This window comes from Trichosurus vulpecula, chromosome 8 (genome assembly GCF_011100635.1).
Source record: "Trichosurus vulpecula isolate mTriVul1 chromosome 8, mTriVul1.pri, whole genome shotgun sequence".
Lineage (NCBI taxonomy): Eukaryota > Metazoa > Chordata > Mammalia > Diprotodontia > Phalangeridae > Trichosurus > Trichosurus vulpecula.
The window spans coordinates 74,620,615-74,632,872 of NC_050580.1; the positions used below are offsets into that span (position 1 = coordinate 74,620,615).

At 36.3% G+C, this 12,258-nt stretch overlaps 1 protein-coding gene across 1 annotated transcript in view; it reads right to left on the reverse strand.

The window, feature by feature from the left end:
• Positions 1 to 12,258, reverse strand: part of PARG (poly(ADP-ribose) glycohydrolase) — a 118,312-nt gene that overhangs the window by 84,603 nt on the left and 21,451 nt on the right. Inside the window, exon 7 of the mRNA XM_036734737.1 lies at positions 5,246 to 5,320. Within this exon, the coding sequence (XP_036590632.1) occupies positions 5,246 to 5,320 (75 nt within the window). The remainder of the gene's footprint in view (positions 1 to 5,245; positions 5,321 to 12,258) is intronic.

Sequence of the window (12,258 nt, forward strand, 5' to 3'; positions counted from 1 at the left end):
CTTTTCTTATTCTATCTCCTACCTTTGATATAAAAGAAATTCTAATAATCTCTTCATTTTTAGGCAGGATAACCTATCATTATTGGGTAAAAGGTGAAAAATAGTCAATATGCAATGACCAGGAAATATGTAGCTCAATCTCTACAGAAACAATGCCTTTCATCTCCACAGAGTTATAAAATAGTATAAGCATCACAGTAATTCACTCACATCTGCTCTTTTCACTAAACTTGTCAAAATTTCCTGTACCTTTACTCATAGAGGAATGCATCAATCGTTTCTGGACAAGGTCACCATACTAAGGGAAAAGGCAACCATGTTCTGAGCATTCTTGATTAAGGAGAGAAAAGATGATTGCTTTAACTCACAGGAAGGTTTCAGTAATATCTTAATCAGTGGCATGTTTTACTGCCACTTCAGAGTATCAAATTAAATATGATCTTCCCAGAAAAGTAAATCACAATATTCAATTTTGGCCTGGAAGATAACAAAAATGCAAATAGACCACCTGCATTTTTCTTATGTTCTGATGACTTTAGTAAATATGGAAAGGAAAAAAATTAATAAATTATTTTTAAAAAACAATAAACAGAAAATCTCAAGGCCAAATCTTGAAACTTTCTGTAGCATCAAAAACAAGACCTTTGGAGATTTACCATGAAAACATATTTTCTTCAAAACTTGAATTATGTATTTTATGCCCACCTTTCAGCATCACACATGCCAAAAGCTCAATAAACCAGACCCAAAATTACTGATACTACAAAGATGATAGATTAGTCTGGATTTTACAAGTGCTACTATAAAAATGGACCTTGACTTTTGATGCTTAAAGGTCAATTAAGACAATCAAAGCAAGCAGGAGAGATATTAAAATGCATTAATCTGCCAACATCAGGATGAAAGACAACCAGTGGAAAACCTAGTTATTGCACCCTTGACACAGTCTGACATCTGCCAGGGTGTAGCAAGTGATTACAGTACCAACACATAAGATAAGAGAAAATATTTACTTCAAATGTTTTGAATTACATAATGCTTTCTGTGACACTTTCATTCTTCAGTATTGCAAAAGTTCAAATTTATGTTTAATATTATTTACATACATGCTCAATGATCTTTTCTATAAAATGGTTTACATATTTATATTAATTTTTAAATGATACATTCAAAAGATATTGGTCTAACTGTTCACTCTAAAAAACCAAAATGAAGACATATAATTGTATAGATTATAATACAAAGATGGACAAGAAGTCCACTGAGTTAGTCCATCAAGTGTACAGGATAATAGCAGCTCATTTACATAGCACTTTAAGGTTTGCAAAACACTTAGCATACATTATCAACATGTTACACACCAGTATGTATAACTCTTTTGACAGGACGTACAGATGGACAACAATCTAGGACAAGAATTAAATGGAAAAACTCTGTTGTAGGTTTGGGAAAGTGTGCACCATTTTTATGATCCCAAACTGCTTGTTCCCACAAAAGGTCATCTTTTTATACCATTGATTCTTCCAATGATGCTGCAACATTACAAATCATACACCATCATCTCAGAATTAAAATTACAAGTGCCCTATTTCTATGTATTACTAACAAAGCCCAACAGCAAGAGACAAAAAGAGAAATCCCATTTAAAGTTCCTGTAGAAAATAAAAATATTTGGGAGTCTATCTGCCAAGACAAACCCACAAACTATATGAATACAATTACAAAACACTTTTCACACAAATAAAAACCAGATCGAAATAACTGGAAAAATAGCAATTGCTCATGGGTAGGCTCAGCTAATATAATACAAATGACAATTCTGCCAAAATTAATTTATTTAGTGCCATACCAATCAAACTACCAAAAAATTATTTTATAGAGCTAGAAAAAATAATAACAAAATTCGTTTGGAAGAACAAAAGGTTCAGAATATCAAGGGAATTACTGAGAAGAAATGCAAGGGAAGGTGGCCTAGCCACACCAGATCTTAAATTGTATTATAAGGCAGCAATCATCAAAACTACTTGGTGCTGGCTAAGAAACAGAGTGATAGACCAGTGGAATAGGTTAGGTACACAAGACACAATAGTCAACGACTATAGTAATCTGGTGTTTGATAAACCCAAAGACTCCAGTTTCTGGGATAAGAATTCACTACTTAGCAACAACTGCTGGGAAAACTGGAAAACAGTATGGCAGAAACTAGGCATAGACCAACATCTTACTCCATATACCAAGATAAAGTCAAAATGGCTACATGATTTAATATAAAAGCTGATACTATAAGCAAATTAGGAGAGTAAGGAATAGTTTACCTGTCAGATTTATGGAGAACAGAAGAATTTATGACCAAACGAGATAGAGGACATTATGAAATGGAAAATGGATAATTTTGATTACGTTAAATTGAAAAGTTTTTGCACAAAGCCAATGCAACTAAGATTAGAAGGGAAGCAGAAAGGTGGGAAACAATTTTTACAACCAACATCTCTGATAAAGGCCTCATTTCTCAAATATATAGAGAACTGAGTGAAATCTATAAAAATACAAGTAATTCCCCAATTGATAAATGGTCAAAGGATATGAACAGGCAATTTTCAGATAAAGAAATTAGAGCTATCTATAGTCATATAAAAAAGATGCTCTAAATCACTACTGAATAGAGAAATGCAAATCAAAGCAACTCTGAAGTACTACATCACCCTTGTCAGATTGGCTAACATAACAAAACAGCGAAATGATAAATGTTGGAGAAGATGTGGGAAAATTGGAACACTAATGCACTATTGGTGGAGTGGTGAACTGATCCAACCATTCTGAAGAGCAATTTGGAACTATGCGCAAAGGGCTATAAAACTGTGCATACCCTTTGACCCAGCAATACCACTTCTAGGTCTATATCCCAAAGCCATCATAAAAATGGGAAAAGGACCCATATGTACAAAAATATTTATAGTGGCTCTTTCTGTGGTGTCAAAGAATTGGAAAATTGAGGGGATACCCATCAATTGGGGAATGGCTGAACAAGCTGTGGTATATGAACATAAGGAATACTATTGCTCCATAAGAAATGATGAGCAGGCAGATTTCAAAAACACCTGAAAAGACTTACATGAACTGATGCTGAGTGAAGTGAGCACAACCAGGAGAACATTGTACATGGTAACAGCAACACTGTGTGATAACTAACTTTAATAGACCTAGCTCTTCTCAGAAATGCGAGGATCTAAGGCAACTCCAAAAGACTCATGATGGAAAATCCCATCCACATCTACAAAAAGAACTAGGAAGTCTGAATGAAGATTGAAGCATACTATTTGCTCTCTTTTTCTGTTTCTTCTTTCTTGTGGTTTCTCCCATTGATTCTAATTCTTCTTTACAAAATGACTAATGGGAAAATATGTTTAATATGAACGTATATATATAGCCTATATCAGATTGCACACCATTTTGGGGAGTGGGGAGAGCAAGAAGGGGGAGAAAATTGAGAACTCAAAATCTTATGGAAGAGAATTTTAAAAACTAAAACTGGATAGAGATAGATAAATAGATAGATAGATATAGTTTTTTTTTTAATTACAAGTGCCCCAAAGGGAAACTTAAAAAAAAAAAGAGGTGGTTACAAGGAGGCTGAAGAATATAATCAACATGACTTGCATAAAAAAGATGGGAAAGCCAGATAGGTTGCTAGAGCAAAGGACAGTAGGTGGTCAATCTGAGTACTACGCTGCACTCACAGAATATCAAAAGGACCATAGGAAAATCCTTAGGGCATTGGGTAGATCCTGTATGAAGGATTTCTAGAAAGATGTAAACAAAAACCACAAAAGGTACTGTAACCTCCACCAGTAGAACGAGATCATGAATCCACTGATGTATCAAAGTCTGGTTAAAAAAAAAATAAAGTAACATAAAAATCTTCAATTAAGAGAACTTAACTCATTTAAAGTTAAGACCTCATGAAGATTCCAGTAGTCTCCACTCTGAACTCCTAAGCTTTGCCACTGATAAATATACCTGTTCCTAGAAAAAAAATTAATGCCACTAAAGTTAGAAAGACTGATGACATCCAAATATGTCAAAAGTCTCACCACAGTAGCCATGAGTGATGACTTATTCCTCCAACACAATCCTCAACAGCCACCTTAGCAATGATTTGCAGGGAAGACCTCATGCATGCATTGTGAAAGAAAAGACATAAAATATTGTTTCAAAGGTTAAAAAAGAAATTTATATTTTGCAAATGTTCTCCTGGCTAATGAAAACAATCATGAAAGAAACCCACAGGGCAAAAACTTTAAGTCACTTTAAAATATATATCCCTATTTTTTGCTTTTCATAATATATAATTATTAAGTATAAAATATTATAACTAATCCAATTTGGGCCACTTTAAATTGCCATCTTTGCTTCATTTTAGAATACCTTTACTCCTTCTCTAAGGAGCCTGAGAAGACAAACTGGTAATCTACATAGTGATATCACAGAAAAAATCCTAAACTCTTAACATAAGGAAACATCATTCTCCCAACTACAGCATGGTATAACAAAAACCATAACAGACTTGGAGTCAGAGAATTTGGATTCAAATCCTAGCTATGGGAGGACCTGTGTAACTAAGAGCAAAGCATTGAAGCTTTCTGGGTTTCACATGTAAAATGAGAGGGCTGGGCTAGATGATATATAAAGCCCCTTTCAGCTCAAGAACCTACAATTTTAGGATGTTGGGATCTTCCAAAAGTTCAGAATGCATTAGCTGTAAATATAGTGTATATTTAAATGTTTATTAAATAAACAAATGCACAATGGAATTAATACAACTATCTGGATTCATGACTGCTTAATATTTTTAGTATATAAGATTTATCTTAATTTACAGTTATACAAAGAAATGAAGAAAAATATTAATTTGCAGTAGTATGCCAAACAAGATGTCATTACTGAATGAGCAAGTCAGTGATTTGATCAAATAGGACAGCTGAAAATGATGGAACATAGAAGAAGCAAATTGTGACTATTTTCATAATTTTTTTTGGTGTTTTTTGGAGGGGGCAGGGCAATTGGGGTTCAGTGACTTGCCCAAGGTCACACAGCTAGTACATGTGTCAAGTATCTGAGGCCACATTTCAACTCACGTCCTACTGACTCTAGGGCCTGTGCTCTACTCACTGCGCCACCTAGCTGCCCCAAATCGAGACTATTTTCAACTGTTTACAATGATTACTATACTCCAAATATACTCTACCTTATCCCAGAAGTCGACCAAAGCTGTAAAGTCCCATTTCTTGGCATAAGCAACATTATATTTCAATATAGCATCCTATGGAAAAAGCATAAAAAAAATCTAAGTCACTGATTGGGGTAGAGAATACTTATACAATTAATATATCTACTAAGAGATTATCTACTTGATGGATTATCATCTAGAAATGTCTTAGTTCTACACAAGTTTCCCCCATCACCTACCTATCATACATCATACATCAATAGATATACACAGAAAAAATACACATTCATTTTAAAATGAGCCTATCACAAATGGAATCATCTGTGGGTTGGCAGAGAAAGGAGAATGGGACAGGAAAATATATAACATATTCAATCCCAATAATTTTTCAGTTGCATATTTGGTATTTCCTGTTCAATTTCTGCCATATGTCAAAGAGTCTAAGTAAGGAATTTTTTATATCTGAGATTTCACCCCAAATCCAGCAAATTGATAAAGATGATAAGAGATAGTAATAGTCAATGTTGGAAGTGTTGTAGAAAAACTAGAATACCAGTGCCTTGTTGGTAGAGATGTGAATTAATAGAATTCTAGAAAGCAATCTGGATTGATGCAAACAAAGTAACTAAACTGTCTGTATACTTTGACCTAGAGATTCCACGGTTAAGCATATACCACAAAGAGATCACTGACAAAAAGACCCGAAGTATTTAAGGCAGTTTTTATGGCAGCAAAGAACTGAAAATGTGGATGCCCATCAACTGGGTAATGGCTAAACGAACTGTGGTACATGAATGTAATGGATTATTACTGTGTGGTAAGAAACAACGAATTTAATTAATACAGAGAAAACACAGAAGACTAACATGAACTAATGCAAACTAAAATAAAAGGAAGCATGAAAACAATATGCATAATCACTACAACAATGTAAATGGAAAGAACTGCCACACAAAAACCAAAAACAAAAGTTGCAAAATTATAAAAAATAAAACTTGGCCTCAAAGAAGAGCTATGGGAAGACACTTCCCCCTATTTCTTTGCAGAGATGGAGAGAGAGACACTGCTTATGCTGTCAAAATTTTTCAATTTCTTCATTGGTTTTATTCATTTTTCTTTAAAATTTGTTTGAAAATTAAATATGCCTGTGACAAATGGAAATAGGAGAATTAATCAGCTGGGAAGAGGAGAGTGGAACAAGGAAATATATAATGTATTCAGTACCAAAAAATAATTTTTCATTTACCTAGCATTTGGTACTTTCTGTTCAACTACTGCCCTCTGTCAGAGTCTAATCAAAGAATTTGTTACATCTAAGCTTTAACCTCACATTCAGCAAATTTGCAAAGACAAAAGATGGGTATGAAGGGCTACTGGTAGTCAGGCAACTACTGATGAACATGTGAACTGGTCGGGAAAGCAATCTGGAATTACATTAATGATGGGCGAAAAGCCATAGATACCACTACTAGAAAGCCATACTAAAAGGAAGAAATTTCCCAAATACATCAAAATAATTGTAGCAGTATTCTTTGTGGCCGTAAAGAATAGGAAGCAAAGTAGATGTCCATAAATTGTGGAATAGATAAATGAAGGTTAAATAATATAACAGAATAATATCACACCAGAAAGAATTCATAGAAGCATGTGAGACTCACAAGAACTGATATGAAATAAATAAATAGGATGAGGAAACCAATATACACAATGATAATGATGAAAATGGAAAGAACAAAAATAAAAAGAAACTAAATGTTATTTAATTGTAAAGGATGAGGCTACCTCTGAAAGAGATGAGAAAATGAATTTCCTTCCCTTCTTTGCAAAGGTAGGGGGTTATGGATATCATACAGTGGCTATGATGTCATGTCATGTTAGCTAGTTTCGCTGAATTGCTTTCTGCCTCCTCCTCTCTTTTTTTATGCTTTGTTACAAGGAATTCACTTGGTTGGCAGGGGAGAAAGATTCAGAAATGATGATCTAAAATGTTATTTTTTTAACATTTAGATTTTTTTATTTTTAGTTTACAACATTTAATTTTACATGTTATTGAGTTTCAAATTTTCCTCCCTTCCCTCCCCTCCCCCCGCAGACAGCATGCAGTCCGATGTAGATTCTACATAGACCTTCGCATTAAACTTATTTACACAATAGTCAAGTTGCAAAGAAGAATTATGACAGATGGAATGAATCATGAGAGAGAAGAAACAAAAACAAAAAAAAAAGAACAAATAGTTTGCCTCAATCTGCATCCAGACTCCACAGTTCTTTCTCTGGATGTAGCTAGCTTTTTCCATCATGAGTCCTTTGAAGCTGCCCTTGAGACCTGCATTGCTGAGAGCCAAGTCTACCAAAGTTAGTCATCACAGAATCAGTATGTCTGTGGTTGTGTATAGTGTTCTCCTGGATCTGCTCCTCTCAGTCAGCATCAGATCACGTAGGTCTTTCCAGGTTATTATGAAGTCCATATCTTCCCCATTTCTTACAGCACAATAGTATTCCATTACATTCATATACCACAACTTGTTCAGCCATTCCCCAATTGATTTTTTTTAATTTAGGAGTTGTTTATAGTTTTGTTTTTGGATAAACCATTTTCAGGCCAAAATAAATTTATATTAAGGAGTATTTAATTTACTTTAAGGCCCCCCAGCACATTGGACAAATTCCCAGTGGCAAATATGGGAAGATATGGACAACAGTTCCAGAGGATGAACAGAAATAGCTAGGTTACAATATGCATGATCTGACAATACAACTGAATCAATGAGATCAAAATTCTATTTGTAACAGATGACTATGCCATCTACTGGTGTACTTATTTAACAATTTAGAAAGACAACTGGCTGAGTCTGTTCTAGTCTATATAATTCTTGCATATAGCCTCCAATTTCCTCCTTATTAAGTATCTTATTTTCTACCATACTGCTCTATAATTTTCCCAGCAGTGTTTGTCAAACACTGAGTCCATTTCACAATAGCTGGGGTCTTTGTGTGTAGTGAACACTAGGATATTAGATGCATTTTCCTCTGCGTATTATATTCCTAATCTGTTCTGCTGATCAATCTTTCTGTTTCTTAATCAGTACTGAAGTGTTTTAATAACTGCTTTGCAGTATAGTTTGAGACCTAGCACTGTTAGACCCCCTTTGCTCCACTTCCTTTCATTACAGTTATCCCTTCCACATAGCAACTTTTCCCATCGCAGTTTTCACATACTGAGGGTTGACATAACAAACTAAACGGAAATCTGGAGGAAGTTTTGTGGGAAGCCGCAGACGACATAGCGAAGGCCAGCAGACAACACAGCGAAAATTTAAAAATTCAGAAATATATAAAATGTATGTCTAGTTTTGTATAATAGCAAAATATTTTGTCTTTTAGTAATTTCTTCTCCTCTGGTATGAAGGCAGGGCCAAAAAATTTTACGCAGATATTTCAGACTGCAGAGATACTACACTCCTAAACCCCACAATGCAGAAAAGACAATGACTTTTTTTCCCCCTCCATATGAGTTTCATTTTTTTTCTAGTTCTATAAAGTAATCTTTTGGTATTTTGACTGGCATGATACTAAATAAGTAAATTAATTTAGGTAATGCTGTCACTTTTATTACACTGATTTAAAATTTTTGCATCAAAGTTCATTAGAGATAGTAGTCTACACTTTTCTTTTTCTATTTTTATTCACTCTGGTTTGTGTATTAAGACCACATCTGTTGCACAGAAGGAATTTGGTAGAATCACTTCTTTTGCTATTTTTGCAAACAATTTATGTAATATTAGAATTAACTGTTCTTTCAATGTCTGACAGAATTCACTTGTGAATCTATGTGGTCCTAGTTTTATTTTCTCTTGTAAGTTCATTTGTGGCTTGCCCAATTATTTGGTTATGAATTTTTCTCCTATCCACAGATCAGACAGATAATTTTTTTTCCACATTTCTCTAATATGACATGAGTGACCTTTCCTATCTCAGTCAAATACCCATTTGGAACTTATATTTGTATAAGTGTGAGGTGTTGGTCTATAAATTTCTTTCATATTGCCAGACAATTTTCTCATCAGTTTTTTGAAAAATAGTGATCTTGAGGGGGCAGAGCCAAGACGGCAGAGTGAAAGCAGGGATATGCCAAGCACACTCACAAATTCTTTCAGATACCTCTTGAGGAGTGAATCTGAATAGACTTGAGAGAGGCAGAATCCACTAGGAGACAGTGTGACATCTCCAAGCCAGCAAAGTCCAGAAAGAGACAGATTTGTTTCACTGAGCTGGGTGAGCGCTGAGCGCACAGAACTACCCTCAACCATAGCAGAGCACCATACCCAAACAGGAGCAGGCCTAGCCCCCAGGTTGCAGTAGTAATCCCCAGGCCTCACGGCACAGGACTGGAGACTGTTGGAGCTAGGTGAGTCAGAAGCACAGAGTCTGCAGCAGCAGCACCAACTACTCCTGGAGCTATCAAGCCCACAGTCTAAAGGTTTGAAATTCACCTTATTGAACCTCCGGGAGCCATGATGACCAAGTAAACTCTAAGAACTCTCATTCCTCCCTCACTGACCTTGAGTAACCCAGTGAATACTGCCCTAAGAGAAACCCTAGAATACAGGAGCCAGAAGTGGGGGTGCAGTAGTCTTTTAGCTCAGAAAGCTAGGGAGACCCCCTCTTGCAGTGATGGAAGGAGACCAGTAAAGGAAGGGAAGCATTCCAGAAAGCCCCACCTTAGCAGACCAGTGGGAATTCCTGAGCCCCATGGGGGGGGGAAGGTGGAGCCAGCAAGCGCCAACACCAGGACCCCAGGCATGCCTTCCCATAGCCAGGGGAATTGGCAGACACCAGCACAGACCGACAACCTGTGCTATATAACACAGCCCTAGGGGAAGAGGAGACTTCCAACAGCCAGACCACCCCTCCCCCACACCTCACACTGTGAGCTTCATTATAACCCTAGGGAAACTCAGAAAGACTTCACTGGGCCTCAATCCTTGACATATACCAGTCAGCTCTAGCTCAGCACCAGGTGAGCTGCAGCAGTATACAGCTTCTAGCTGACAAAACCAGAGGCCACAGCACACAAAGCCAGTAACCAGGCCCCTAGGTACCAACACGAGAAGCTTGGGACAGAGCCCCCTGGGCCCCAGAAGCTGAGATCTACTTTAAAAGCCAGGAAAAGGGCAACCACCATGAAGAAGCAAGCTAGAAAAGTAAAAAAGACCATGGAATAATATTATGGGGACAGAGAAGGTCAAAATATGAATTCAGAAGAGGACAGATTGACACTATACCTACATCTGAAACCTCAAAGGGGAATATGATGTGGTCTCAAGCCCAAAAAGCTCCTGGAAGAGCTCAAAACTTCCTGGAAGAGCTCAAAGAGGATTTTAAAAGCCAAATTAGAGAGGTAAAAGAAAAATTACAGAATCTATTAGGAGAAAATAAATCCTTGAAAAGTAAAATTGGCCAAATGGAAAGAGAGATGCAGAAACTATCTGAAGAAAATAATTTGTTAAAAATTAGAACTGGTAAAGTAGTCAGGAGGACCTGAGTTCAAATCCAACCTCAGACACTTGACACATGTACTAGCTGTGTGACCTTGGGCAAGTCACTTAACCCTTATTACCCTGCCCCCCAAAAAATTGGAACTGGGCAAGCAAAAGCTAATGACTCTATGAGGCATCAAGAATCAGTCGAACAAAATCTAAATAATGAAAAAATAAAAGAAAATATAAAATATCTCATTGGAAAAACAACTGACCTGGAAAATAGATCCAGGAGAGACAATCTAAGAATTACTGGTCTTCCAGGAAGCCATGATGAAAAAAAGAGCCTGGATAGTATCTTCCAAGAAATCATCAAGGAAAACTGTGCTGAGGTCCTAGAACCAGAGGGTAAAATAGTCATCAAAAGAATCTACAGATCACCCCCTGAAAAAGATCCCAAATTGAAAACTCCAAGGAGTATTGTAGCCAAATTCCAGAATTACCAGATCGAGGAGAAAATACAGCAAGCAGTCAGAAAGAAACAATTCAAATATCGTGGAACTACAGTCAGGATCACACAGGACTTTGCAGCTTCTACGTTAAAAGATCAGAGGGACTGGAATATGATATTCTGAAAGGCAAAGGAGCTTGAACTACAACCAAAGATCAACTATCCAGTCAAACTGAGCATGGTCTTTCAGATAAGGAGATGGACGTTAAATGAAATAAGGGAATTTCCTGACCTTCCTAATGAAAAGGCCAGAGCTCAATGGAAAATTTGGTCTTCAAATAAAAGACTCAAGAGAGGCACAGAAAGGTAAACAGGGAAAAAAAAAAAAAGAAAATGAAAAAACTCATTATTCAACAAAGGCAAATTGTTTACATCCCTATATGGGAGGATGATATTTGTTTATTTTGAGAATGGTATAGTTAGTAGGATATCTAAAAGGAATATACATAGATAGAGGGCATGGGTATAAATTTACTGATGTGATGATAAAAAAACTTAATTAAGGGATGAAAAAGGATTGTAATGAGAGAAGAGGTAAGGAGGAGGCAGAAAAGGGTAAATTACATCACATGAAGACACACACAGACATATACTAGAGGGAAAGAAGGGAGGGAAAAGAGCAGTGTGTGAGCTTTACTTTCATCAGATTTGGTTCAAAGAGGAAATAACATATTCTGTTAAGTATAGAAATCAAACTTGCCCTACAGGCAGTAAGAGAAGAAAGGGGAAAGAAAATGGATGGAGGTGGTTAGACAGAAGTGAAGAAGTAGTAAGGGAAAAGGGTAAGACGGGGGGGGGTGAAGGTGAAAGGGAGGGAATATGGAGGGAGGCAGTGGTCAAAAGCAAAACTCTTTTGAGAAGGGGGAGGCAGAATGGAAAAATAAAAACATAAATGGGAGGTGGGAGGGAAATAGGATGAAAAAAAGACACACACAGTAATCATAACTGTAAATGTGAATGGGATGAACTCTCACATAAAATGGAGGCAGAGAGCAGAATGAATTAAAAAGCAAAATCCTACAAAATGCTGTTTACAAGAA